The sequence below is a fragment of the Staurois parvus genome, unplaced genomic scaffold (assembly GCF_062004578.1).
Source record: "Staurois parvus isolate SC_StPar_1 unplaced genomic scaffold, SC_StPar_1.0 ptg000380l, whole genome shotgun sequence".
NCBI lineage: Eukaryota > Metazoa > Chordata > Amphibia > Anura > Ranidae > Staurois > Staurois parvus.
The window spans coordinates 2854834-2882331 of NW_028318176.1; the positions used below are offsets into that span (position 1 = coordinate 2854834).

At 48.1% G+C, this 27498-nt stretch overlaps 2 protein-coding genes across 2 annotated transcripts; both read left to right on the forward strand.

The window, feature by feature from the left end:
- The first annotated feature begins 461 nt into the window (after positions 1-461).
- Positions 462-12782, forward strand: LOC149456035 (uncharacterized). Its single transcript, XM_089685570.1, is given in 10 exon segments — positions 462-567; positions 2030-2138; positions 2265-2510; positions 2513-2642; positions 2759-2856; positions 2946-3167; positions 3245-3380; positions 3497-3900; positions 7556-7691; positions 7958-12782. Coding segments are annotated over 9 exon segments (2463 nt in total). The 5' UTR covers positions 462-567; positions 2030-2060; the 3' UTR covers positions 8971-12782.
- Positions 12783-19275: 6493 nt separating this feature from the next.
- LOC149456036 (uncharacterized) lies at positions 19276-26878 on the forward strand. The gene is made up of 4 exons (XM_089685662.1): positions 19276-19653; positions 20957-21062; positions 21408-21659; positions 22319-26878. Exons 2-4 carry the CDS (start codon positions 20982-20984, stop codon positions 23729-23731), a joined length of 1746 nt encoding a protein of 581 aa, XP_089541788.1. The 5' UTR covers positions 19276-19653; positions 20957-20981; the 3' UTR covers positions 23732-26878.
- Positions 26879-27498: the final 620 nt, after the last annotated feature.

Genomic DNA, 27498 nt, shown 5'->3' on the forward strand with positions numbered 1-27498 from the left:
TCCTGTACAGTAGGACACTAGAAGTCTTGGGGTAACTTGAAATATTCTTTGAAAGACATGGGCTTTAAGAAGCACTGGGGGTACACTAGGAGTTGTCTTGGAAATATGAAGTCAGTGGGGGACCTGACACTAGGTACAATAGCTGTCTCTCATGCAATGCCTAAGGGAATAAGCCCAGTTTAAAGGGACTGGCTAGGCTGGACTGTAGCTAAATAAATCCACAGAAGGTGGTTCTTCAGTCTTCATCACAAGTCTTGTGGGACAATAGGCAACAGCAGAACCTTACAAGTTAAAGCCATGGAACTACATGTACCAGCATGCCCGCTGATCTTTGGGAACAGAGGAGACAGATCAGCAGCAAAGCCGCACATCCACCTTTAGGAGATCCCTGAAAACCCATCTCTTCTGGAAAGCCTGTCTCACCTAACTGTAGAGACCCCACTCTCCTGAGACAGGAAATGAGGTCACGTGCAGACAGGAAGTGATGTCAGGTATAAATAGGAATTTCCGGGTGGGAGATGAGTCAGAAGGAAATAGGAGAAATTGGTGGAAGTGGCAGCAGAGGAGGTAATAAGATATTATTTTCTATTTACACCCAGTAATCCCCCGTCACGTCTGTCCTCTTCCTCCATTGTCACATCCGTTCTCTTCCACCATTGTCACGTCCGTCCTCTTCCTCCACCGTCACGTCCGTCCTCTTCCTCCACCGTCACGTCCGTCCTCTTCCTCCACCGTCACGTCCGTCCACTTCCTCCACCGTCACGTCCCTCCTCTTCCTCCACCGCCACGTCCGTCCTCTTCCTCCACCGTCACGTCCGTCCTCTTCCTCCATCGCCACGTCCGTCTTCTTCCTCTATCGCCACGTCCGTCCTCTTCCTCTACCGTCACGTCCGTCCTCTTCCTCCACAGTCACGTCCGTTCTCTTCCTCCACCGTCACGTCCGTCCTCTTCCTCCACCGTCACGTCCGTCCTCTTCCTCCACCGTCACGTCCGTCCTCTTCCTCCACAGTCACGTCCGTCCTCTTCCTCCACCGTCACGTCCGTCCTCTTCCTCCATACATAGTCACGTCCGTCATCTTCCTCCACCATCACGTCCGTCCTCTTCCTCCATACAGTCATGCCTGTCCTCTTCCTCCACTGTCACGCCCGTCCTCTTCCTTCACCGTCACGCCCGTCCTCTTCCTCCACCGTCACGCCCGTCCTCTTCCTCCACCGTCACGCCCGTCCTCTTCCTCCACCGTCACGCCCGTCCTCTTCCTCCACCGTCACGTCCGTCCTCTTCCTCCATCGTCACGTCCGTCCTCCTCCATCGTCACGTAAGGCTTCAGCCTGGTGTACGGTCCCCGTAGAGCCCAAATGAACTCTCAGTTCTTAAGAAAGCAGACACAACCTGAGTAGAAGAGGCTGTGCCCTGCCAGCATGCTGTAGAGAAGGCCTAAAGCTTCCTCTGTGAAAACAGTAGTCTTGCTATGTCAACGCCATGTTCCTTTGGGGGAGAAGCCTTAGGACTGGGACTGTTGCATCCCTTCCTGTTGAGGGATGCCAAGAATGATGTTGGAGGACACAGCTGGGAGAGGAGATTTATGATGTGTGAGGACAGAGCTGGGAGAGGATATTTATGACGTTGGAGGACACAGCAGGGAGAGGAGATTTATGAAGTTTGAGGTTGAGGAAACAGCCGGGAGAGGAGATTTATGATGAGGGAGGACATAGCTGGGGGTGTAAATCACAGTGTATACAGTACAGTAGTCTGTAATATGTAATGGACAGTATAGCAGTAGGTCAGGAGACTGACCAAAGACTAAGCACAAGTAAACAGCTCAAAACAAAACTGACTTTCTGATCTGGCAGGTCTCCCGAACCTAAAAAACCGAGAAAACCCTAAACTGAATGTTCCTCTGTGTGTAATCCTGCTGAGGACCGTTCTTCCATGATAGAGACCCTCATATTATCCCCCCCCCCCCCCATCCTAATATTGTACAACCAGTACAGTCCAGATCATTCTCTGTTATCAATTATTGGTCTACAGGAAACCTGTATAGATCACGTGACCAATAAGGATGGAGGAGGACCGGAGTCACATGGCTGAGAGGATACTAAACCTCACCCTGAAGATCATCTACCTGCTGACCAGAGAGGTGAGGAGGATTCTGGGAGGTCACATGACATCACTCTGGTCTAGTCTGGCCAATAGACCATGTTCTTGTAGACATGTAGATGATGTCAGATGATTGATATTGGTTTCTCTTTCTCCTGATCTGTAGGATTATGTTGTAGTGAAGAAGTCTAGTGGGGAGCCAATCTCAGGAGGATGGAGCAGGACCCAGAGCCCCACCATGGTGCCTCCCCCTCATTCTCCGATACCTGAGAGGAACAAAGAGCAGAAGATCCTGGAACTGACCACCATGATGGTCCATCTGCTGACAGGAGAGGTGAGCGGTGCCGGGAATTCTGGGACATTCTCCAGTAACAGACAAGGGATGTGTCTGGATGGTGACTGTATCATTGTATGTGTCAGGTTCCTATAAGGTGTCAGGGTGTCACTGTCTATTTCTCCATGGAGGAGTGGGAGTATTTAGAAGGACACAAGGACCTCTACAAGGACATCATGATGGACAATCAGCCGCCCCTCACATCACCAGGTAAGAGGAGACTTTATTGGAAAGGAGAGAGCAGTACGGAGGATCCACCTAGATCCCCCATCATCTGATAAACACATAGAAACAATGGATTCAGTCAGTGTGTGTGTTTCCTACAGATGGATCCAGTCATGGGAACCCACCAGAGAGATGTCCCCGTCCTCTGTATTCCCGGGATTCCACACAGGAAGGTCACACCATCCCTCACCATCATCAGGTAGATGAGGAACAATCACTGATAGTATCATTAGGATCTGTACATTATCTGCATTGTTACCATTGATGTCATTTTTATTATATATTCAGAGTGGAAACCTGAGAGATTCTACAGTTGATGTTAAAGAAGAGATAAAAGAGGAGGAGGATGGGGGGATGGAGGAGTCAGAGATTCCAGAAGGACACAAAGATCTGTACCAGGACACCATGGTGGAGTCATCCAGCTACAGGAACCCCCCAGAGCGATGTCCCCGTCATCTGTATTCCCGGGATTCCACACAGGAAGGTCACACCATCCCTCACCATCATCAGGTAGATGATTGTCAATTATTGATAGTTAGAATTTATACACAAGCGGGTTTGTTACAATGAATGTCTTTTATATTTAGAGTGAAAATCTCAAGGGATTTAATATTGTTGTTAAAGAAGAGTTTAAAGAGGAGGATGAAGAGTATGGAGTGATGGAGTATCTAGAAGGACACAAGGACCTCATGATGGACAATCAGCCACCCCTCAAATCACCGAGTAAGAGGAGACTTTATTGGAAAGGAGAGAGCAGTACGGAGGCTCCACCTAGATCCCCCATCATCTGATAAACACATAGAAACAATGGATTCAGTCAGTGTGTGTGTTTCCTACAGATGGATCCAGTCATGGGAACCCACCAGAGAGATGTCCCCATCCTCTGTATTCCTGGGATTCCACACAGGAAGGTCACACCATCCCTCACCATCATCAGGTAGATGGATCCAGTCATGGAAACCCACCAGAGAGATGTCCCCGTCCTCTGTATTCCCGGGATTCCACACAGGAAGGTCACACCATCCCTCACCATCATCAGGTAAGTGGATCCAGTCATGGGAACCCACCAGAGAGATGTCCCCGTCCTCTGTATTCCCAGGATTCCACACAGGAAGGTCACACCATCCCTCACCATCATCAGGTAGATGGATCCAGTCATGGGAACCCACCAGAGAGATGTCCCCGTCCTATGTATTCCCGGGATTCCACACAGGAAGGTCACACCATCCCTCACCATCATCAGGTAGGTTGAACGGAATATCTAGAACATGAAAGTGATTCCACACTCTGACATGTGGAGACGATGAGGCCCATTTCTGAAATAAACGAGAATAGAGTTAAATGTTGAGGGCATAATTGTGTGCTGGCATGTGTCAACCAAATATTGAGATGGATCCAAGATCTTTTTGTAGCTGATTGTCCACTAGTCCTCAGTACGGCCCCGCCTCGCTGCACGTGTTGTACATCCAAATAATATTGCTTGTATAGCTCCCTTTCCTGTAAGATGCACCACAGAAAGCCAACGTTCCAGACCAACCTGAAATTTAACCCCTTCACGCCAGCCGCATGCAAATGTGCAGCCTCCCAGCGTCTGGCCCTAGACGCCGAGCTGCCGCACATTTGCGTTCATGTAACAAAAAACATATGTGCTGAGAACGTACGCCCTGCGTGCTCCCAGCACACATGTGCGGTACTCTTTCCCGATCCTGTGACCGGCCGTGATGTGACGTCACGGCGGCCACATGACACTAAGCCACGCCCCGTCCCACCCACCTCCCGGCGCAGGAACTCCTCTTCACGCCGGGATGATCCGGCGTGAAGGGGTTAAAGAAGAACAAAATTGTCTGAGACACCAAGCCACGAAGGCCAGCTACTGAGCTTAGTGAAAAAGGTTGTATCACCTGAACGTTCTTTTTAAAATTTATATTGAACAAGAACATCAGATACGGTTAACATGTTTCGGGGATGACCCGCCTCCTTCTTTACGGTGGTTCAGTCATCCGCGCTCACTGTGGTCAGGTTAAGCTGACACTCACTGTAACCCCAATCCAGGCTATTTGTTTGATTGTTCCACAAACCGTTGTAACCATCCCTGAAGAAGGGGGAGGCCTAGCCCCGAAACGCATTGCTTTGGTGTTCTTTTTTCCAACTTTGAACTTGTTTTTAGGATCCTGCTTGGAAGTTTATTTGAAATGTTGAATTGTTCAGCCATTGAGAACAAAGGGATTACTGGATCTGCTTATATGTTGAGGTAAGTCGTAGTGACTTACCTTGCGTATGTAGTTTAAATGTCTAGTGTGTTTTTACTCCTAGCCGGAGAAGACAATTCTGATGAAAAGACCACATTTATATGGATATCAATAAATCACTCTTTGAATAGTAATCCTACAAAAAAAAAAAATTTGCCTAGATACCCCCGTCAGATTTCAAAACTCCCCCCTCCCCCCGATAACCTGAACTAGACCTACTTGGTTTGATCCAGCCCTTGTCTGAGGCTTCTGATTCTCAAACCTTTCATGGCCATCACTGTAGAATAACTCAGAAGCTACAGTCCTTCACTTGGTCTTCCCTTAGTATAGATGCGTCCAGTTGACTTTGCCAATATCCTGTCCATATTCTTCATTAATTTTGTTGATGAGATGCTTTTGTTGGGTAAAAATATGGATGTGCCCAGTGTAGTTCCCCATTTGGATTATTAGGCAATGTTGGTGCTGTAGGAGCCACTAGGGGCCCCATAGTTTGGATACCAGTGTACATAGTTGTTCAGAAGATACCACCTAGATGCCTAGGTACCACCATCAGTAGATTTCATAACTACCCCCTCCCCCCAGTTAACCTGAACTAGACCTATCCAGCCCTTGTCTGAGGCTTCTGATTCTCAAACCTTGGCCATCACTATAAAATGTCTCTACAGTCCTTCACTTGGTCTCCCCTTAGTATAGATGCGTCCAGTTGACTTTGCCAATATCCTGTCCATATTCTTCTGTAATTTTGTTGTTGAGATACTTTTGTTGGGTAATAACATGGATGTGCCCAGTATAGTTCCCCATTTGGATTATTAGGCAGTGTTGGTGCTGTTGGTGCCACTAGGGGCCCCGTAGCTTGGATACCTGTGTATATAGTTGTTCAGAATAGTTAGAGGCTTGCTAGAAGCTTGGGTTTTAGTAAGAGGGTTACTTCAGGTCAGAGCTCTGGAGGACTCTACAGGTCAGTCCTCTAGTACTTCCCCCTGCTTTAGAAACTTGGAGAAGCCTCTAGAAGCCAGTAGGCGGAGGTGAGGAGGGACTGATCTGCATATTTCTGGGAGTCTGACCAATCCCAGGCAGGGGGCCTGGCAGTGTGGCAGATGAGCCTATAAATATGGCAGAGCCTGCCCAGCAGGGGAATCGGGTGGAAGATGGATTGTTGAGAGGTGCTGCTGTGTGGTCTGGGAGGGGGCCCTATGGAAAGGGGGGGCTTCTGCCTCCAGGCTGGAAGCTGAAGAGAAGCTAAAAGAGGGAGCACCTCTACACCCTAAAGGCCTAGAAGGGAGAATTCTGCTGGATGCCAGTTCTGGCAAGTCTTCAGGGGACAGTTCACAGCTTGCCCAATCCCTCGTCTTGGGATCCGATACCAAAGCCAGGTGGGCTGGTATTTTGTCACTTAGGGGATTTAGACCTACAAGTTACTGTACTACTAAAGACTGTCATGATTCCAGCTGGACCACAGTCATTCTCCGGCCATTTTTGGAGCATTTTCTAGAGAAGGAAGTTGTCCACAAATTGTTCTGCAATCAAGTTGGGCATACCGTAACCCCTTTACTCTATCCAAGCTAAATTTCCTAATAAAACTATAAAAACAAGCCCATGGGCTGTTTCTGGATGCAGATGGAAAATGTGTGCTGCCTGGCTGTGCTGGAAGTAAAGGGGAACCCAAAACCAGTAGCTCTCAAGTGGGTAGCGCTACACCAGTAGTAGAAAAGGGGAACTTAGAGTTAAGTCAAAGTGACTGGCGGGTCCAATATGTTTCATTCCCCACCATTCTCCATGGGGTGAAATCCTAGGCCATCTGGTCTCCGGGGATGGGGGTCATTGGGTGCTGCACTGTTATGTCTGGGGGTAATGGAAGTACCAGGAGATCAAGAGCATCCATCTCTTGTCATCACTAGGGTGACACTCTCCTTTTATGACCTACTACTGTATGTCATTTTTGGTTTCCATCTTTGTCTTTTTCTGTCTCTACTCAACTACATCTCTCTATTCCTCCCATTTCCTCCTTATCCCCCCCCCCCCCCCCATAGAGGCAATTGAGGAATCCCACTCCAGGATTCTTTGATTCTTTGAGCCATGTAGCTCTCTCCAATGCCTCGTTCTTACTAAATTTACACCCCAATTGGGTGAAAGATAGTCTACACCCCACTTGGACATAACCTCACACTGACCTCACATAGTGCCAAAGGATTGTATATCCCCGAGATGTTCCATCCCCAAGAAAAGATGTTCCATCCCAGAGAAAAGATGTTCCATCCCCGAGAAAAGATCTCCAGACCTAACCTATGGAACGACACCTACCTGCCACGATCCCCATTCGAGATGGTGAGTTGAATGTAAAGACCCAGTGGGTCACCTTATTTTCTTAAAAAGAAAGCTTGATGACCAACCCATGACATCACCAAACGTGTGCTCACCCAACGCCAGTCAAATATTGGTTGCACAGAAGGCGGTTGAGGAACTACCATGGTTTGCTATAGGATTACTGATCTTGAACGGTGCTTTTAAAACTCCCACCTCAACCCACTTTCTGTCACCTCAAATGGTAAATCCATGATCCCTCATAGGGCCCTCATGCTCCTACTGTCACTAGATGTGTCGATGTCAATCAGATTTGTGTGGATTCTACAAGATTTTGATTTGGTTTAGGGTGAAGACCTGATGATCATGAAAGTTGAGGATGAGGAAGAAGAGAAGTTTGTGTGGGATGATGAGCAATATACGGAGGAGGCTGGAATGAGGAGGACATTCATAGAGGAGGACACTCCTACAGAGATCAGCACAGGTGACCAGAATATATTCTTCTCTTATCTCTGCTCTGTTACCGCCCCCCCTCCCAGCCTCCATTGGTTCCTGCTCCTTTGACAAGGCGGTGTAAATGTAGAAGTGATCTGGGAGGACCAAAGGCTCTTTGAAGAGGGGAGGAGTCCCAGCTGGTTGGGACATCCACAGAGAACATCTGCTCCCTCCTATTCCCTGATCCAGATGGAATCTTGATACAAGTGAACTACCCCACTCCTATCTATTGATGATGTTTTTCTATTTTTCCAGGACACGCCATGGAGAAACCCTCAAAGGATCGTCTCACTTTATCTCCAGGTTGTAAAATGGAAGATGAGGACATCCCAGGAGATTGTGCTGGAGAAATGACAATGAGCTCCACTATGGATGGTGGACTTCCGAGTGTGGATGGACCATGGAATCTCTCTGACTCTGTACAGCCTCATACTGTGGGGGATGGGGCCAGTGTTCCATGTGCCAGAGAAAAGACAATGAGCTCCACTATGGATGGTGGACTTCCCAGTGTGGAGAGACCATGGGATCCCTCTGACTCTGAGCAACCTCATACTGTGGGGGATGGGGCCAGGGTTCAGGGGAAGAAGATGTTTCCCTGTCCTGAGTGCGGGAAATGTTTTTCACAGAAGTCCTATCTTTCTGCACATCTGATAATCCACACGGGTGAGAAGCCTTTTTCTTGCACCGAGTGCGGGAAATATTATCAACGAAAATCTGAACTTGTCACGCATCAAAGAATTCACACGGGAGAGAGACCGTATTGCTGCACTCAGTGCGGGAAATGTTTTTCTCAGAAGTCTCACCTGTCTGTCCATCAGATATGCCACACAGGTGTGAAGCCATATTCCTGCCCTGAGTGCGGAAAATGTTTTGCATATAAATCCACTCTGGTTATGCATCACAGGTCTCACACGGGGGAGAAGCCGTATTCCTGCCTCGAGTGCGGGAAATGTTTTTCGTGGAGGTCACAGCTTTCCAAGCATCAAAAATTTCACAGGGATGAAAAGCCGCATTCCTGCCCTGAGTGCGGGAAAGGTTACAGACTAAAATCAGAACTTGTCACGCATCAAAAATCTCACACAGGGGAGAATCCGCATTCCTGTACTGAGTGCGGGAAATGGTTTCTGTGGAAATCGGAACTTGTCAGGCATCAGAGATGTCATACAGGGGAGAAGCCGTACTCCTGTCCTGAGTGCGGGAAAAGTTTTGCGCAGAAGTCCTGCCTTTCCAGACATCAGAGAACTCACACAAATTCTGAGGTGTATTAGTGTCCTGAGTGCGGGAAATGTTTTTCGCAGAAGTCCTGTCATGGCAGATGTCGGAGGTCCCACGCAACCCTTGAGGTGTATTAGTGCCCTGAGTGCGGGAAATGTTTTTCGCAGAAGTCCTGTCATGCCAGATGTCAGAGGTCCCACGCATCTGGGTTCCCACACTACATATGTGTGTTTCATCATCTGCTGGAGGTGTATTCTTGCCCTGAGTGCGGGAAATGTTTTGCACAGAAGTCTTGTCTAACCAAACATCAGAGAACCCACACCACTTTCGAGGTATATTCCTGCCCTGAGTGCGGGAAATGTCTTCTCTATGGATGATATGCTGCCATACATCAGAGAACCCACAAAACCCTTGAGGTGTATTAGTGTCCTGAGTGCGGGGAAATGTCTTCTCTATTGATGATATGTTGCCATACATCAGAGAACCCACATGACCCTCGAGGTGTATTCGTGTCCGGAGTGTTGGAAATGTCTTCTCTATGGATGATATGTTGCCGTACATCTGAGAACCCACACAACCCTCGAGCTGTATTAGTGTCCTGAGTGCGGGAAATGTCTTCTCTATGGATGATATGTTGCCATACATCTGAGATCTCACACGGGGAAGAAGCACACTAAAATAGAACTCACTAAAATCTTCAAGTTTCACCATTTTCATCTGGCTTACTCTGATAGAAGAAGAATGGGGGGTGGGGCCACTGCTGAATTAGTCCCTCCTCTAGTGTAATCTGATCTCCCCTGCTCTCCACCAGAAGGTTCAAAGGGAAAAGTCATAGTGAGAGGTTGGGGTATTGCCAGTGGATGAAGAGTAGGGGCCATCAGGCCATACATGGAGCATTCTTTTTGGCCGTCATTGAGTCAACTCATTCCGCTTGGTGGCCAGAAGATGTCCTCCCGACCTGCCATGGGAATGGAATCCCAGACGTGGAAAACCACATTCATGATTCGAATTTCATTCACTCGATAAAAATCAGAAGACCATCATAGATTCTACCAGCCAATGGCCAGATTTACTAAGCTAGGAGAGAGAGGGGGGAGGGGCAGGTCAAGGCTGGTTGATTCCATTCTGGGGTGTAGGATGTGAAATGAGGGGCCGGTATGGATTTTAAAGGGGGACACCACTTTTTTTTTTCCTTAAAGGGACAGTACAAAATTCCACTGGTGTCTGGCCAGCTTTACTCTGCTAAGATAGAGGTTGTGGGGGTGGGGGGCATGTCAAGGCGAGTTGAGTCCCTTCTGTAGTATAGGATGTGGAATGAGGGGCTGGTATGGGTTTTAAAGGGGGACACCACTTTTTTTTTCTTAAAGGGACAGTACAAAATTTTACAGATGTATGGCCAGCTTTACTCAGCCAGGAGAGAGGTGGTGGGGGTGGGGGACATGTCAGGGGTGGTTGAGTCCCTTCCATAATGTAGAATAAGGGGTCAGTAGAATGTGGAATAAGGGGCCGGTATGGGTTTTAAAGAGGGACACCACTTTTTTTTTTTACTTAAAGGGACAGTACAAAATTCCACTGGTGTATGGCCGGCTTTACTCTGCCAAGAGAGATGTGGTGGGGGCATGTCAAGGGTGGTTGAGTCCCTTCCATAATGTAGAATGTAGAATAAGGGGCCAGTATGGATTTTAAAGGGGGGCCCCCACTTTATTTTTTCATAAAGGGACAATATATATGGTTTACAAAAAATGTGTACTGTGCCTTTATTAAAAAAAAAAAACAAAAAAACAGCAGGGTGGGGGGTCCCCCCCCCCCCCCAAAATCCATTCTACACCCTTAGTGAGACATGCAGCCCAGCTGACCAAGGAAGGAGCAGAGGGCATGCAGCCTTCCCTCCTCCAGAACTATACTAGGCCACATACCATCGAGGGGGGTACTCTACAAGGGTTGGGAGTATTGGGGTACAAAGCCTGACCCCCTTTCAAGGCACCTTGACCCTAGGTTGATGCAGACATGGGTCTCATCCCCACATTCCTGGCCAGGTGGGGATCTGCAGAGGCGAATTTATTAGAAAAAGATAAACATTGTCTCCACATTGTCAATCACAATGACTGATGGCCCCCGGGTATGGATTTTGAGGAAAACCCCATGCCTATTTTTTTTGCCTGGGTCCTGAGATCCCTCTTTAAAATCCATATCAGACACCAGAAAAAAAGGTGTGGGGTCCCACTCCAAATCATTAGCAGACCCATTATCTACACACATACCCTCAACATTGGGAGGATACCCCTGTTGATGGGGACAAGGGTTTCATCCCCACATCACCAGATGGTGGAGGTGGGGATAACAGCTAATAAAGGGGTCCCCAGATCTCTGTCCACCCCATGTAAATGTTTATGGGGTACATACTACCCCTCTGTAAGTAAGAGGAGCATGAACTGGACCTCTTTGAAGCTACACCCTTCCAAGCCAGCAGGCCTTAGAGGCAAGGACCTCTAGAATAACACCCTCTCCGGGCGAAGCCTAGGAGGACCCTTCGAGAAAGTCTCTCCAAATATTTATTCTCCTTCCCAGCCCACATCACTGGTATAAACCCAAAAGCGATTGGTTGAGACAGAATAAATATCCAGAACTCCCCATACATTGTGTCTTCTATTCTGTCTTCTGGAGAACACGCACCAGCAGCAGGCAGAAGCAAACAATGGTTTTGAACTTCAGGGAAACCCAACAATTCCAGATGACCCAAACACAGCTAAGGCTGGCTACAACCAACAATCTTAAGGCAGGGTCACAACTCATGGACTATGTTCGGCTGACGGATAGCCATGGCTATATTCGACTGACCATTCATGGTAAGAAGACATCATTGTTTGACATTATAAACCATTAAATACATTGAAGAAACCAAGACTGATATTTGATATTGCTGTGATCAACAACAATCATTTTATTTTCTTTGTTACTCTTTCAGTGTTGCATCAAATATAAATATGTATATAAAATATATAAATATTAATTAACTCCTATTCACTCCTAGTGAAGGCCTTCCTTCCCTTCTCATCTTGGCTTACCTGCTATTTTTTTTTTCTATTCTTCTAAATTGTCTTTAATTTTTTTTCTTTTATGTGTTTTTTTTTTCAGTGTAGCATGAAAAACAAATTGCAAAAAAAATTTCATTTGCAAATATACGTTCCATCCTTTGTACCAGAAGCATAGTTTTTTGTGTCATTTTAAAGAAAAATAATAAAATAAATGAATTCTTCGACTACACTTCTGCCTGATCCCAACCTGCGACTGCTCATTACCGACCTTGGCTTGTTCTCGACTACGCTTCTGCCTGATCCCAACCTGCGACTGCTCATTACCGACTGTCAGGAATGGTCTTATCTCTGGTAGTGTTGGGGCTTACCTGCCTTGTGGGCTGCAGTACCAGTGCTGGCCAGTGGGTGCTCTCAGCAGCCAGTGTCTCACTCCTGCAATCAGGCCATCACCTGAGGTTGATTGCAGGAGGTGTATTAAAGCAGGACCAGGCCTGCAGTCAGTGCCTTGGTGTATTGCTCCCTTGTGTCCTGTATCCTGCCTCCTGCCTGCCTGACGCTCCTGCTGGACTCTGACACTGCTTGAACTCTGCCCGTACCGACCCCGGCTATTCCTGACCACTCTTCTGCCTGCTCCTTTGTACCTTGTCTGCCTGTTAGCTACCGACCTGGCCTGCCTGACTACGTTTGTGCTCCATACATATTTATATCAGTTAAGGTTTGGGTTTTGTTTGCACTTCGTTGTATATATTTATATTAGTTTAGGTTTGGTTTGTTTGCACTGCATTTGTGTATTGTATAACCTTTAATAAATTATATTGTTTTACACCTTACCTGAAGCCTGCATTTCCCTGTGTCAGTCCACACATCTCTGGTCATACCCGGATCCCTGACACCGACCTTGGCTTGTTCTCGACTACGCTTCTGCCTGATCCCAACCTGCGACTGCTCATTACCGACCATGGCTTGTTCTCGACTACGCTTCTGCCTGATCCCAACCTGCGACTGCTTATTACCGACCTTGGCTTGTTCTCGACTACGCTTCTGCCTGATCCCAACCTGCGACTGCTCATTACCGACCTTGGCTTGTTCTCGACTACGCTTCTGCCTGATCCTACCTGTGGCTGCTCATTACTGATCTTGGCTTGTTCCTTGACTACGGTTCCGTTTGATCCTTACCTGCTTAATATGCTAGTGGACCTCCACTTGCTCACCTCCTGGTAGGGTGATCCTGAGGACCGCGATCTGGTTCTAACACGCAGAAAAATCCATCTCCACCATCAGGAGCTCTGGTGAACACTGGTTGGTACTTAGACTCCGCACCTCGGGTGAGCCCACTCCTCCACCACGGTGACCTGCCTGTGTACCTATCCTGTTGGTTTCAGGTGAGCCTTTCCACTGCTATAGCAACTGGTCTTTGAGCCTGACCCCTGATTGTGACACATTGTCAATGTGGCCCTGTTAAAGCGAGCTTCGTTCTTTTGCCCAAGAAACCTTCTGGTTTCCATCCAAAGTCCTTCTTATAACTCTTCTTCCTGCCTGTTGGATTGCTCTCCCATGTACCTAGGCCTTTTCTCTCTTGGATTCATTGGTCAACCACCTGCTTTGACCTTCAGCCTGTTTCCTGGATCTTATAATCACTGCCCATTTTGGACTCTAACATCGCTTCCATAGCTGCTTGCACGGCTTTGTCTTTGCACGTTGAGCAGTTGGAATCTGGGGGCCACGATCATATACCAGCATGAGCAAAACCCATCTCCACCATCAGGAGCTCTGGTGAACACCGGTTGGTACTTAGACTCCGCACCTTGGGTGAGCCCACTCCTCCACCATGGTGACCTGCCTGTGTACCAATGCTGTTGGTTTCAGGTGAGCCTTTACACTGCTATAGCAACTGGTCTCTTGGATTCATCGGTCAACCACCTGCCTTGACCTTTGGCCTGTTTCCTGGATCTTCTTATCATCACTGCCCGTTTTGGACTCTGACATTGCTTCCATATCTGCTTGCACGGCTTAGTCTTTGCAAGTTGAGCAGTTGAAACCTGGGGGACACAATCATATACCAGCATGAGCAAAACCCATCTCCACCATCAGGTGCTCTGGTGGTGCTTAGACTCCTCTAGAGGATCCCATGCCACCCACTCACATCCTGTGGGTCTGCAGCATCTGCTAGCTCATGTGTCTGTGGTGGTGTCAAACTGCTACTGACAGACTTATCCGCCAGCAGGCATATATTTCCTATGACGTAATGATGAACTACACAAACAAATCCACAAAAAAAAGGGAATAAAAAAGTTCTAAAAAGACACAATTCCTGAAACAAGCCTTCACCGCAAGTGAGATCTGCCCTTTGTGAATCCTCTGCCAGCAGAAGTTGCAAACCACCACAGACTTGTTCTCTGCCTGGTGGCAGGAGACAATGATCCAAATGGTGAAGGCACCAATCTGACTGCCTTGGTAGTTGGGATGAACGCTACCTAAAATGCCCTCACCAATCCATTAATTTCCTTGATCCATCCAACACTGATCACCGCTGTAACGGAACCGGACCCCGGCTGCGCTAGGGTATTTCCGTTACACTCCTTCTTCCCAGTCAGAACACAGATCCACAGACACCACTGCTGATCATACAGGACGAGACAGCACCAGGCTTCTTAAGACAGGAAGTGAAGTGCTTTATTTTAACACAGAGACCAGATATATACACAGGACGGGGCAGTAACAGGAAACACATCAGCTGGCCGTCCCATCAGGGGGAAGGACTGCAAGAAACACCCCTCACCAAGCCAGTACAAACACAAGCAAGACACACAATAGAACAATGGGATACCCCACTTGGCAGTAGACAATACACACACAGTAGAAAAATGGGACCACCTGCCAGTGAACAATCCCCACACCCCACCTATACATGTCCACACAATACTAGGACATTCCACCCTGTACCCCTAACAGGCACAGGGTGACTCACACATAATGGGAATATGGGGAGCGGAGACAGGGGTCTCCCCACCTCTCCAAAGGGGGATGTGCCCCATGCCCCCTCCCCCCAAAGTCACTCCCGTCACAACCGCCAATAACCATAACCCAAAAAAGGCAGGAGGCTAGCCAGACAAATTGGGGTAGAGAGTTCCAGAGGATGGGAGAGGCTCTGGAGAAGTCCTGGAGGTGAGCATGGAAGGAGGTGACAAGACAGCTGGAGAGCAAAAGGTCTTTGAAGGAGCATAGAGAATAGTTTGGCTGGTATTTTGAGATTTCTCTGCTAAATCAATATCACAGAAACATAGACGAGTGACGGCTGAAAAAAGACCAAGTGGTCCATCAAGTCTGCTCCATTTTTGTATTGATGTTTTTTTCAGCTTTTTTGTCTGAGTATAAATTTATGTTTGTCCCAAGCATGTCTGAATCTACTTACTGTTGGCTGGCTCACTACCTTTGCTGGAAGAGTATTCCAAGCATCAACTAGTCTTTTGGTAAAATAATGCTTTGTTAGATTTATTGTGAACTTTTCTCCTGCTAGGTTGAAGTCATGTCCTCATGTTCTTGGTCTTGTCTTTATACTGAAACCGGAACCTTATTCGCACCCTTCATGTATTTGAAGGTTCCAGTCATGTCCATCCTTTCCTTTCTTTCCTCCAGACTGTACATATTAAGTTCCTGAAGTCTCTTATGATATGTTTCATCCCTCTTTCACCATTGTTGTTGTCCATCTCTAGACTCGTTCTATCTTATCAATATCTTTTTGCCTGTGAGGTCTTCAGAACTGGACTCATAGTTATAGATCTAGCTAAAGATCTATATAGAGGAATCGGGACCTCCTTCCTCCTGTCGGTGACCCCTCTAGTGATATATAGATCTATATAGAGGAATCAGGATCTCCTTCCTCCTGCTGGTGGCCCCTCTAGTGATAGGATCTGTATAGAGGAATCAGGACCTCCTGCCGGTGACCCCTCTAGCGATATATAGATCTATATAGAGGATCCAGGACCTCATGACGGTGACCCCTCTAGTGATATAAAGATCTATATAGAGGAATCGGGACCTCCTTCCTCCTGCTGGTGATCCCTCTAGTGATATAAAGACCTATATAGAGGAATCGTGACCTCCTGCCGGTGACCCCTCTAGTGATAGGATCTATATAGAGGAATCAGGACCTCCTTCCTCCTGCCGGTGACCCCTCTAGTGATGTAAAGACCTATATAGAGGAATCAGGACCTCCTTCCTCCTGCCGGTGACCCCTCTAGTGATAGGATCTATATAGCGGAATCGGGACCTCCTTCCTCCTGCCAGTGACCCCTCTAGTGATATAAAGATCTATATAGAGGAATTGGGACCTCCTTCCTCCTGCCGGTGACCCTTCTAGTGATATAAAGGTCTATATAGAGGAATCAGGACCTCCTTCCTCCTGCCGGTGACCCCTCTAGTGATATAAAGATCTATATAGAGGAATCAGGACCTCCTTCCTCCTGCCGGTGACCCCTCTAGTGATATAAAGATCTATATAGAGGAATCGGGACCTCCTTCCTCCTGCCGGTGACCCCTCTAGTGATATAAAGATCTATATGGAGGAATCGGGACCTCCTTCCTTCTGTCGGTGACCTCTAGTGATATAAAGATCTATATAGAGGAATCGGGACCTCCTTCCTCCCGCCAGTGACCCCTCTAGTGATATAAAGATCTATATAGAGGAATCAGGACCTCCTTCCACCTACCGGTGACCCCTCTAGTGATATAAAGACCTATATAGAGGAATCGGGACCTCCTTCCTCCTCCCGGTGACCCCGCTAGTGATATAAAGATCTATATAGATGAATCAGGACCTCCTTCCTCCTGCCGGTGATCCCTCTAGTGATATAAAGATCTATAAATAGGAATCAGGACCTCCTTCCTCCTGCCGGTGACCACTCTAGTGATAGGATTTATATAGAGGAATCAGGACCTCCTTCCTCCTGTCGGTGACTCCTCTAGTGATAGATCTATATAGAGGAATCAGGACCTCCTTTCTCCTGCCGGTGACCCCTCTAGTGATATAAAGATCTATATAGAGGAATCAGGATCTCCTTCCTCCTGCTGGTGACCCCTCTAGTGATATAAAGATCTATATAGAGGAATCAGGACCTCCTTCCTCCTGCCGGTGACCCTTCTAGTGATATAAAGATCTATATAGAGGAATCAGGATCTCCTTCCTCCTGCCGGTGACCCCTCTAGTGATATAAAGATCTATATAGAGGAATCAGGACCTCCTTCCTCCTGCCGGTGACCCCTCTAGTGATATAAAGATCTATATAGAGGAATCAGGACCTCCTTCCTCCTGCCGGTGACCCCTCTAGTGATAGATCTATATAGAGGAATCAGGATCTCCTTCCTCCTGCCAGTGATCCCTCTAGTGATATAAAGATCTATAAATAGGAATCAGGACCTCCTTCCTCCTGCCGGTGACCACTCTAGTGATAGGATTTATATAGGGGAATCAGGACCTCCTTCCTCCTGTCGGTGACTCCTCTAGTGATAGATCTATATAGAGGAATCAGGACCTCCTTTCTCCTGCTGGTGACCCCTCTAGTGATATAAAGATCTATATAGAGGAATCAGGACCTCCTTCCTCCTGCCGGTGACCCTTCTAGTGATATAAAGATCTATATAGGGGAATCAGGACCTCCTTCCTCCTGCCGGCGACCCCTCTAGTGATAGATCTATATAGAGGAATCAGGACCTCCTTCCTCCTGCTGGTGACCCCTCTAGTGATAGAATCTATATAGAGGAATCAGGACCTCCTTCCTCCTGCCGGTGACCCCTCTAGTGATATAAAGATCTATATAGCGGAATCAGGACCTCCTTCCACCTACCGGTGACCCCTCTAGTGATATAAAGACCTATATAGAGGAATCGGGACCTCCTTCCGGTGACCCCGCTAGTGATATAAAGATCTATATAGATGAATCAGGACCTCCTTCCTCCTGCCGGTGACCCCTCTAGTGATAGATCTATATAGAGGAATCGGGACCTCCTTCCTCCTGCCAGTGATCCCTCTAGTGATATAAAGATCTATAAATAGGAATCAGGACCTCCTTCCTCCTGCCGGTGACCACTCTAGTGATAGGATTTATATAGGGGAATCAGGACCTCCTTCCTCCTGTCGGTGACTCCTCTAGTGATAGATCTATATAGAGGAATCAGGACCTCCTTCCTCCTGCTGGTGACCCCTCTAGTGATAGAATCTATATAGAGGAATCAGGACCTCCTTCCTCCTGCCGGTGACCCCTCTAGTGATATAAAGATCTATATAGAGGAATCGGGACCTCCTTCCGGTGACCCCGCTAGTGATATAAAGATCTATATAGAGGAATCAGGACCTCCTTCCTCCTGCTGGTGACCCCTCTAGTGATAGAATCTATATAGCGGAATCAGGACCTCCTTCCACCTACCTGTGACCCCTCTAGTGATATAAAGACCTATATAGAGGAATCGGGACCTCCTTCCGGTGACCCCGCTAGTGATATAAAGATCTATATAGATGAATCAGGACCTCCTTCCTCCTGCCGGTGACCCCTCTAGTGATAGATCTATATAGAGGAATCGGGACCTCCTTCCTCCTGCCAGTGATCCCTCTAGTGATATAAAGATCTATAAATAGGAATCAGGACCTCCTTCCTCCTGCCGGTGACCACTCTAGTGATAGGATTTATATAGGGGAATCAGGACCTCCTTCCTCCTGTCGGTGACTCCTCTAGTGATAGATCTATATAGAGGAATCAGGACCTCCTTTCTCCTGCTGGTGACCCCTCTAGTGATATAAAGATCTATATAGAGGAATCAGGATCTCCTTCCTCCTGCTGGTGACCCCTCTAGTGATATAAAGATCTATATAGAGGAATCAGGACCTCCTTCCTCCTGCCGGTGACCCTTCTAGTGATATAAAGATCTATATAGAGGAATCAGGATCTCCTGCCGGTGACCCCTCTAGTGATATAAAGATCTATATAGAGGAATCAGGATCTCCTTCCTCCTGCTGGTGACCCCTCTAGTGATATAAAGATCTATATAGAGGAATCAGGACCTCCTTCCTCCTGCCGGTGACCCCTCTAGTGATATAAAGATCTATATAGAGGAATCAGGATCTCCTGCCGGTGACCCCTCTAGTGATATAAAGATCTATATAGAGGAATCAGGACCTCCTTCCTCCTGCCGGTGACCCCTCTAGTGATATAAAGATCTATATAGAGTAATCAGGATCTCCTGCCGGTGACCCCTCTAGTGATATAAAGATCTATATAGAGGAATCAGGACCTCCTTCCTCCTGCCGGTGACCCCTCTAGTGATAGATCTATATAGAGGAATCAGGACCTCCTTCCTCCTGCCGGTGACCCCTCTAGTGATAAAATCTATATAGAGGAATCAGGACCTCCTTCCTCCTGCTGGGGACCCCTCTAGTGATATAAAGGTGTATATAGAGGAATTGTCCCCATGTTGGGAGAGGAGGTGACCCATCTATGAGGACATACAGTCTATACACACCCAGCATAAGGCCACTAGGTCACACTATGAGATGTTTCTTGGGGCTGCAGTTCCTCTGAGCTCAACAAGGTGGTGATCCCACGTCTACCCAGACAGGAAGTGATGTCAGGTATAAATAGGAAGTTCCGGGTGAGAGATGAGTTGGGAGGAAGTAGAGAGGAGACATTACTTTAAGTGGCAGCAGAAGAGGTAATAAGATCATGTTTTTTATTTACACCCAGTAACCCCCCATCATGTCCGTCCTCCTCCTCAGTCATTGTGTCTGTCCTCCTCCTGCATTGTCACGTCCGTCCTCTTCCTCCACCGTCACACCCGTCCTCTTCCTCCATCGTCATGTTCATCCTTTTCTTCCACCGTCATGTCCGTCCTCTTCATTGTCACATCCGTCCTCTTCCTCCATAGTCACGCCTGTCCTCTTCTTCCATCGTCACGCCTGTCCTCTTCTTCCATCGTCATGTCCATCCTCTTCCTCCGTAGTCACTTGACGTCTTTTATCTCCAGCAGATGATGATACACACATATATAGTGTGGGAACCCAGATTAACCCCTTCAGGGGCAGAACATTCTCCTCATTGTGGAGATGTCACCTTTCCCACCAATCACCTTCTCACCTCCTCAGTCTATACTGACCCATTATATAGGGGAACGCTTAAGATGAAGGATCCCATTATTCTCAGTAGGCCCATACACACCTGGTCTTCACGTCGCCAGTCACGTAAAGCTTGAAAAAGTCCATGAGCTTCTTTGGGGCAGAGTTGTGTCTTTGGACCCAAAGACTTTAATGGAAGAAGGTGTTTCCAACACGAGTGTACGAAGCCTACAAAGAGCGATTCTGCTGATGTAGGACAGGTCATGCTTACATACGTGCAGAACAAAAGCCTCTGGACCACTTGGCTTTGCACACACTGGATATGAATGGGAATCTATACACATGCCTAAACCTCAGCACAACAGATCACTTTATGTTTACATATAACACTCGCTCACCCTTGAAGGAGCAGCTGATGGTTAGGTTCTATCATCCTTTTCTCTCCTACAATGACCAAACCAAACTCGCCCAAAACCCACCAGCACACCTTGTGGAGAGGACATCTGATCCAACCATTCTCAATGTTTCTGAATCAACCAGATTCTCTCATACTAAAAAAGGAACTTACCCCCAGCCAACTGATTCCAAGGCAGGGTCCCTTCCTACTCCCTGGCCAGTGTTGGGGCCAATGTTGGTAAGCGTTGTGACGCTCACATATATTGGTATGACTAAGAGCTCAAAACAAAACTGATTTTCTGATCCATCAATCCAAAAGGTTAGGAGTTTCTGGACCCCAAAACCATAGCAAACCCTCAACTGAATGTTCCTCTGTGTGTAATCCTAGAGGGGACCGTTCTTCCATTATAGAGACCCTCATATTATCCCCCCCCCCCCCCCCCCATCCTATTATTGTACAACCAGTACAGTCCGGATCATTCTCTGTTATCAATTATTGGTCTACAGGGAACCTGTATAGATCACATGACCAATGAGGATGGAGGAGGACCGTCACATGACTAAGAGGATACTTAACCTCACTCTGGAGATCATCTACCTGCTGACCGGAGAGGTGAGGAGGATTCTGGGAGGTCACATGACATCACTATTAAATCTATTAATAAAACACAGACCTGACCGGAGAGGTGAGGAGGATTCTGGGAGGTCACATGACATCACTCTCATCTCTATTAATAATACACAGACCTGACCGGAGAGGTGAGGAGGATTCTGGGAGGTCACATGACATCATTCTCATCTCTATTAATAAAACACAGACCTGACCGGAGAGGTGAGGAGGATTCTGGGAGGTCACATGACATCACTCTGGTCTAGTCTGGCCAATAGACCATGTTCTTGTAGACATGTAGATGATGTCAGATGATTGATATTGGTTTCTCTTTCTCCTGATCTGTAGGATTATGTTGTAGTGAAGAAGTCTAGTGGGGAGCCAATCTCAGGAGGATGGAGCAGGACCCAGAGCCCCACCATGGTGCCTCCCCCTCGTTCTCCCATACCTGAGAGGAACAAAGAGCAGAAGATCCTGGAACTGACCACCATGATGGTCCATCTGCTGACAGGAGAGGTGAGCGGTGCCGGGAATTCTGGGACATTCTCCAGTAACAGACAAGGGATGTGTCTGGATGGTGACTGTATCATTGTGTGTGTCAGGTTCCTATAAGGTGTCAGGGTGTCACTGTCTATTTCTCCATGGAGGAGTGGGAGTATTTAGAAGGACACAAGGACCTCTACAAGGACGTCATGATGGACAATCAGCCACCCCTCACATCACCGGGTAAGAGGAGACTTTATTGGAAAGGAGAGAGCAGTACGGAGGCTCCACCTAGATCCCCCATCATCTGATAAACACATAGAAACAATGGATTCAGTCAGTGTGTGTGTTTCCTACAGATGGATCAAGTCATGGGAACCCACCAGAGAGATGTCCCCGTCCTCTGTATTCCCGGGATTCCACACAGGAAGATCACACCATCCCTCACTATTACAAGGTTGGTGGGATGGAGAATCTAGAACATGGACTCATGGAGACGATGTGCGGATTTTCTATGTGATGTTACAATAATAAATCTTCTATCTTACAGATGATATTTTCTCTCCTTCTCTTGATGTAGAGTGGAGATCCAATCGATATAGAATTTGAGGTGAAATCAGAAGAAGAGGCGTATGTGAGGGATGATCAGCAGTCTATGGAGGAGGATGGAATAACGGGGACATTTATAGAGGAGGACACTCCTACAGAGATCAGCACAGGTGGGTCAGGAACACTAAATCCATTCCTCCACCCATACTGCTCACTGATTGGTCCAGATGATAAAGTTCTCATTGGATCTATCTCTGTCTTTCTGGTTTGGGGGATCCAATCAGCTCCTGTCTAGTAATCCTCTTTGTCTTTGTATTTTAGTCCATGGCCGGGAGATGAGGAAAACCTCAGAGGATTGTCTCACTTTGTCTCCAGACTGGAAAGTAGAAGATGAGGACATCACACAATATAGTCCAGGAGAAAACCCGGCCCCCTCCATTGTCCATCCGGCACCACCCAGTGTAGATGGACCATCGGATTCCTCGTATCCTGAGGAACCTCAGACTGTGCAGGACCGGGTCGTCCTTCCAATAGACAAGAGGTTCTCCTGTACTGTGTGTGGGAAATGTTTCATCAGAAAATTAAATTTAGATAAGCATCAAAAATCTCATGGGGACGAGAAGCAATATTCCTGTCCCGAGTGCGGGAAATGTCATCCACAGAAATCAGCTCTTGTCAGACATCTAAGATCTCACACGGGGGAGAAGCCGTATTCCTGCTTGGAGTGCGGGAAATGTTTTCTGCAGCAGTTTCAACTTATCAGACATGAAGTAATTCACACGGGCAAGATGCCATTTTCCTGTCCTGAGTGTGGACAGTATTACCCTTTGAAATCAGAACTTGTGAGACATATGAGGACTCACACGGGAGAGAAGCCGTTCTCCTGCCCCGAGTGCGGGAAATGTTATGCAATGAAATCGACGCTCGTCAGGCACCTGAGGACTCACACAGGGGAGAAGCCATATTCCTGTCCTGAGTGCGGGAAGTGTTTTGCACAACAGTCCTATGTTTCTGTACATCGGAGATGCCACACAGGAGAGAAGCCGTATTCCTGCCCAGAGTGCGGGAAATGCTATTCTCGGAAATCAGAACTTGTCACGCATCAGAGATCTCACACAGGGGAAAAGCCGTATTCCTGCCCTGAGTGCGGGAAATGTTTTTTAAGGAAATCAGAACTAGCTAAACATAAGATATGCCACATGGGGGAGAAGCTGTACAGCTGCCCCGAGTGTGGGAAATGTTTTTCACAAAAGTGCTATGTTGCTATACATCAGATATGCCACACAGGTGAGAAGCCGCATTCTTGCCCTGAGTGCGGGAAATGTTTTGCTCGTAAATCAGAACTCACTAAACATCAGACAAATCACATGGTGGAGAAGCCGTATCCCTGTCCTGAGTGCGGGAAATGTTTTTCACAAAAGTACTATCTTTCTATACATCAGATATACCACACAGGGGAGATGCCATATTCCTGTCCCGAGTGCGGGAAAAGTTTTGCACGTAAATCAGATCTCAATAAACATCAAAGGTGTCACACGGGGGAGAAGCCGTATTCCTGTCCCGAGTGCGGGAAATGTTTTACAGAAAAGTCCTCTCTTTCCAAGCATCAGAAATCTCACAAAATCCTTGGGTCATGTTAGTATCCTGAGTGGGGGAAATGTTTTCTGCATCAGAAATCTCACACATCCATCAAGTCATGTTAGTGTCCTAAGTGCGGGAAATGTTTTCTGCATCAGAAACCTCCCACAGTCCTTGAGACAGGTTAGTGTCCCAAGTGTTGGAAATGTTATCTACATCGGAAGGAAGCAAACCTTGACATACGCCTCAGGAAACACTCTTCTGATCTTCATAATGTAAGACAAATCAGAGCTCCCCGCTGATGCAGTCGGTGTGCCTTCAGGGCCGCTCACCCGCACACCTACCACATTTGAACGGACAACCATGTCCATGCAGCCCCATACATTCAAGCTACATGGATAGATGGACCATTCATGGTCAATGAGCCTCGGCCTCCATGTGATCTCGGCCTCCATGAGTCTACCTTGAGACTATAGAAGCAACCCAGCGTAGGATCTTCTGGGGTGAGTGGCTGTACTCGGTCTCCTTGCAAGACGCCAAAGTCCTCCCTGGCTTCCTCTACTAAGAGGGGTTGTGTGCCACTTCTGGTTGGGTCCCTCTAGCAGTGGAGTCTGATCTCCCCTGACCTTCAGCAGAAGCTTCCATGGAGGACATTATGTGAGAGAGAAGGAGGGGGGGGGGTCACTGCTGATTGGGTCCCCCTAGGAGTGTAGTCTGATCTCCCCTGACCTTCAGCAGAAGCTTCCATGGAGGACATCATGGTGAGAGAGGAGGGGGGGTCACTGCTGGTTGGGTCCCTCTAGCTGTGTAGTCTGATCTTCCCTGACCTTCAGCAGAAGCTTCCATGGAGGACATCATGGTGAGAGAGAAGGAGGGTGGTCACTGCTGGTTGGGTCCCTCTAGCAGTGTAGTCTGATCTCCCCTGACCTTCAGCAAAAGCTTCCATGGAGGACATAATGGTGAGAAAGGAGGGGGGGGGGTCACTGCTGGTTGGGTCCTTCTAGCTGTGTAGTCTGATCTCCCCTGACCTTCAGCAGAAGCTTCCATGGAGGACATCATGGTGAGAGAGAAGGAGGGGGGGGGGTCACTGCTGGTTGGGTCCCTCTAGCTGTGTAGTCTGATCTCCCCTGACCTTCAGCACAAACTTCCATGGAGGACATCATGGTGAGAGAGAAGGAGGGGGGGGGTCACTGCTGGTTGGGTCCCTCTAGCAGTGTAGTCTGATCTCCCCTGACCTTCAGCAGAAGCTTCCATGGAGGACATAATGGTGAGAGAGAAGGAGAGTGGTCACTGCTGGTTGGGTCCCTCTAGCAGTAGAGTCTGATCTTCCCTGACCTTCAGCAGAAGCTTCCATAGAGGACATCATGGTGAGAGAGAAGGAGGGTGGTCACTGCTGGTTGGGTCCCTCTAGCAGTGTAGTCTGATCTCCCCTGACCTTCAGCAAAAGCTTCCATGGAGGACATAATGGTGAGAGAGAAGGAGGGGGGGGGTCACTGCTGGTTGGGTCCTTCTAGCTGTGTAGTCTGATCTCCCCTGACCTTCAGCAGAAGCTTCCATGGAGGACATCATGGTGAGAAAGAAGGAGGGGGGGGGGGGGTCACTGCTGCTTGGGTCCCTCTAGCAGTGTAGTCTGATCTCCCCTGACCTTCAGCAGAAGCTTCCATGGAGGACATCATGGTGAGAGAGGAGGGGGGGTCACTGCTGGTTGGGTCCCTCTAGCAGTAGAATCTGATGTTCCCTGACCTTCAGCAGAAGCTTCCATAGAGGACATCATGGTGAGAGAGAAGGAGGGTGGTCACTGCTGGATGGGTCCCTCTAGCAGTGTAGTCTGATCTCCCCTGACCTTCAGCAGAAGCTTCCATGGAGGACATCATGGTGAAAGAAAAGGAGGGGGGGGGGTCACTGCTGGATGGGTCCCTCTAGCAGTGTAGTCTGATTTCCCCTGACCTTCAGCAGAAGCTGGAGGGGGGGGGGGGGGTAACTGCTGGTTGGGTCCCTCTAGCAGTGTAGTCTGATCTCCCCTGACCTTCAGCAGAAGCTTCCATGGAAGACATCGTGAGAGAGAAGGTGGGGGGGGTCACTGCTGGTTGGGTACCTCTAGCAGTGTAGTCTGATCTCCCCTGACCTTCAGCAGAAGCTTCCATGGAGGACATCATGGTGAAAGAGAATGGGGGGGGGGGTCACTGCTGGCTTGGTCCCTCTAGCAGTGTAGTCTGATCTCCCCTGACCTTCAGCAGAAGCTTCCATGGAGGACATCATGGTGAGAGAGAAGGGGGGGGGGGTCCCCTGCCGGTTGGGTCCCTCTAGCAGTGTAGTCTGATCTCCCCTGACCTTCAGAAAAAGCTTCCATGGAGGACATCATGGTGAGAGAGAAGGAGAGTGGTCACTGCTGGTTGGGTCCCTCTAGCAGTGCAGTCTGATCTTCCCTGACCTTCAGCAGAAGCTTCCATGGAGGACATCATGGTGAGAGAGAAGGAGGGTGGTCACTGCTGGTTGGGTACCTCTAGCAGTGGAGTCTGTTCTCCCCTGACCTTCAGCAGAAGCTTCCATGAAGGACATCATGGTCAGAGAGAAGGAGGGGGGGGGGGGGTCACTGCTGGTTGGGTCCCTCCTAGCAGTGTAGTCTGATCTCCCCTGACCTTCAGCAGAAGCTTCCATGGAGGACATCATGGTGAAAGAAAAGGAGGGGGGGTCACTGCTGGTTGGGTCCCTCTAGTAGTGTAGTCTGATCTCCCCTGACCTTCAGCAGAAGCTTTCATGAAAGACATCATGGTGAGAGAGAAGGGGGGTGGTCACTGCTGGTTGGGTCCCTCTAGCAGTGTAATCTGATCTCCCCTGACCTTCAGCAGAAGTTTCCATGGAGGACATCATAGTAGGAGAGATGCTAGAGGATGAAGAGCAGGAGGGATCGGTCTAAAGGAAGACTCGTGCGATAGTAGTTCTCTGAGCCTGCATTTTGCCCAAAGAGTGCCACCCACTGGCCGACAATGGTAAATATGACATTTTCAGATGTTGGATAAAACACCTAAATTATAAACAACTCTACAGTTATAAGGAAGCCGTGTAAAGGGCCAATTACAGAACAGGAAGGCTGCAACGCTGAGCTGTGCGGATTAAAGTGAATAACTAGACAGACAAGGTTCTTGGTGAATTGATGAGCATCTGCCTTCAGCTTTGGATTAATAAATACCTTGTTTTTGTTGTGTGAATCATTCGTTCTTTATTTCTTCGTTCTTTATAGAGAAAGGTAAATGTTAGTACTCTGACATCTCGGGGTGGGAATGGGGTAAAGCAGTTTTTTGGGGAATGTATGTGTTTTGATAAATGAGATATGGCTGATCTATGTATCGCAATAAAATTTAATAAAAGATAGAATATAAAAAAAAATTACTCTGACATGTGCATCGCACCTAGGGGCGTACTGACCATTTGGGAACTCGGGCACTGCCCAAGGGCCCGGGGTCAATAGGGGGCCCCATGAGATGCCCCGGTACCTTTCATAGGCTTTTTTGGGTGTGGTTTGAGTGTGGGCGAGGACACAGGGGCCCCATGATCCCCTATTGCCCGGGGGCCCCATGAGTTGTCAGTCCACCTTTAAGCGGAACTCCGGGTAGATATAAACGACTCCAATAAATGCAGCTCTGTGATCCTTAACCCCTCCAGAGGATTACCCCTCCCCCCTCCTGAGGATTCCCCCTTTTGACCAGGCCATGTTTTGCAAGACGGCGCTGCGTTTTACATTAACTGACAATTGTGCGGTCATGCAACGACGCCCCTAAATTACATTTATGTCCTTTTTTTCCCCATTGAGCTTTCTTTAGGTGGTATT

What these genes read in the sequence shown, in the direction of transcription:
- LOC149456036 (XM_089685662.1), top strand. Translation starts at nt 20,982, where the DNA reads ATGAGGATGGAGGAGGACCGTCACATGACTAAGAGGATACTTAACCTC. An exon ending in TCTACCTGCTGACCGGAGAG is followed by an intron (nt 21,063 to 21,407) that starts GTGAGGAGGATT and finishes CCTGATCTGTAG; the next exon opens with GATTATGTTGTAGTGAAGAA. An exon ending in ACTGTATCATTGTGTGTGTC is followed by an intron (nt 21,660 to 22,318) that starts AGGTTCCTATAA and finishes TGATTGGTCCAG; the next exon opens with ATGATAAAGTTCTCATTGGA.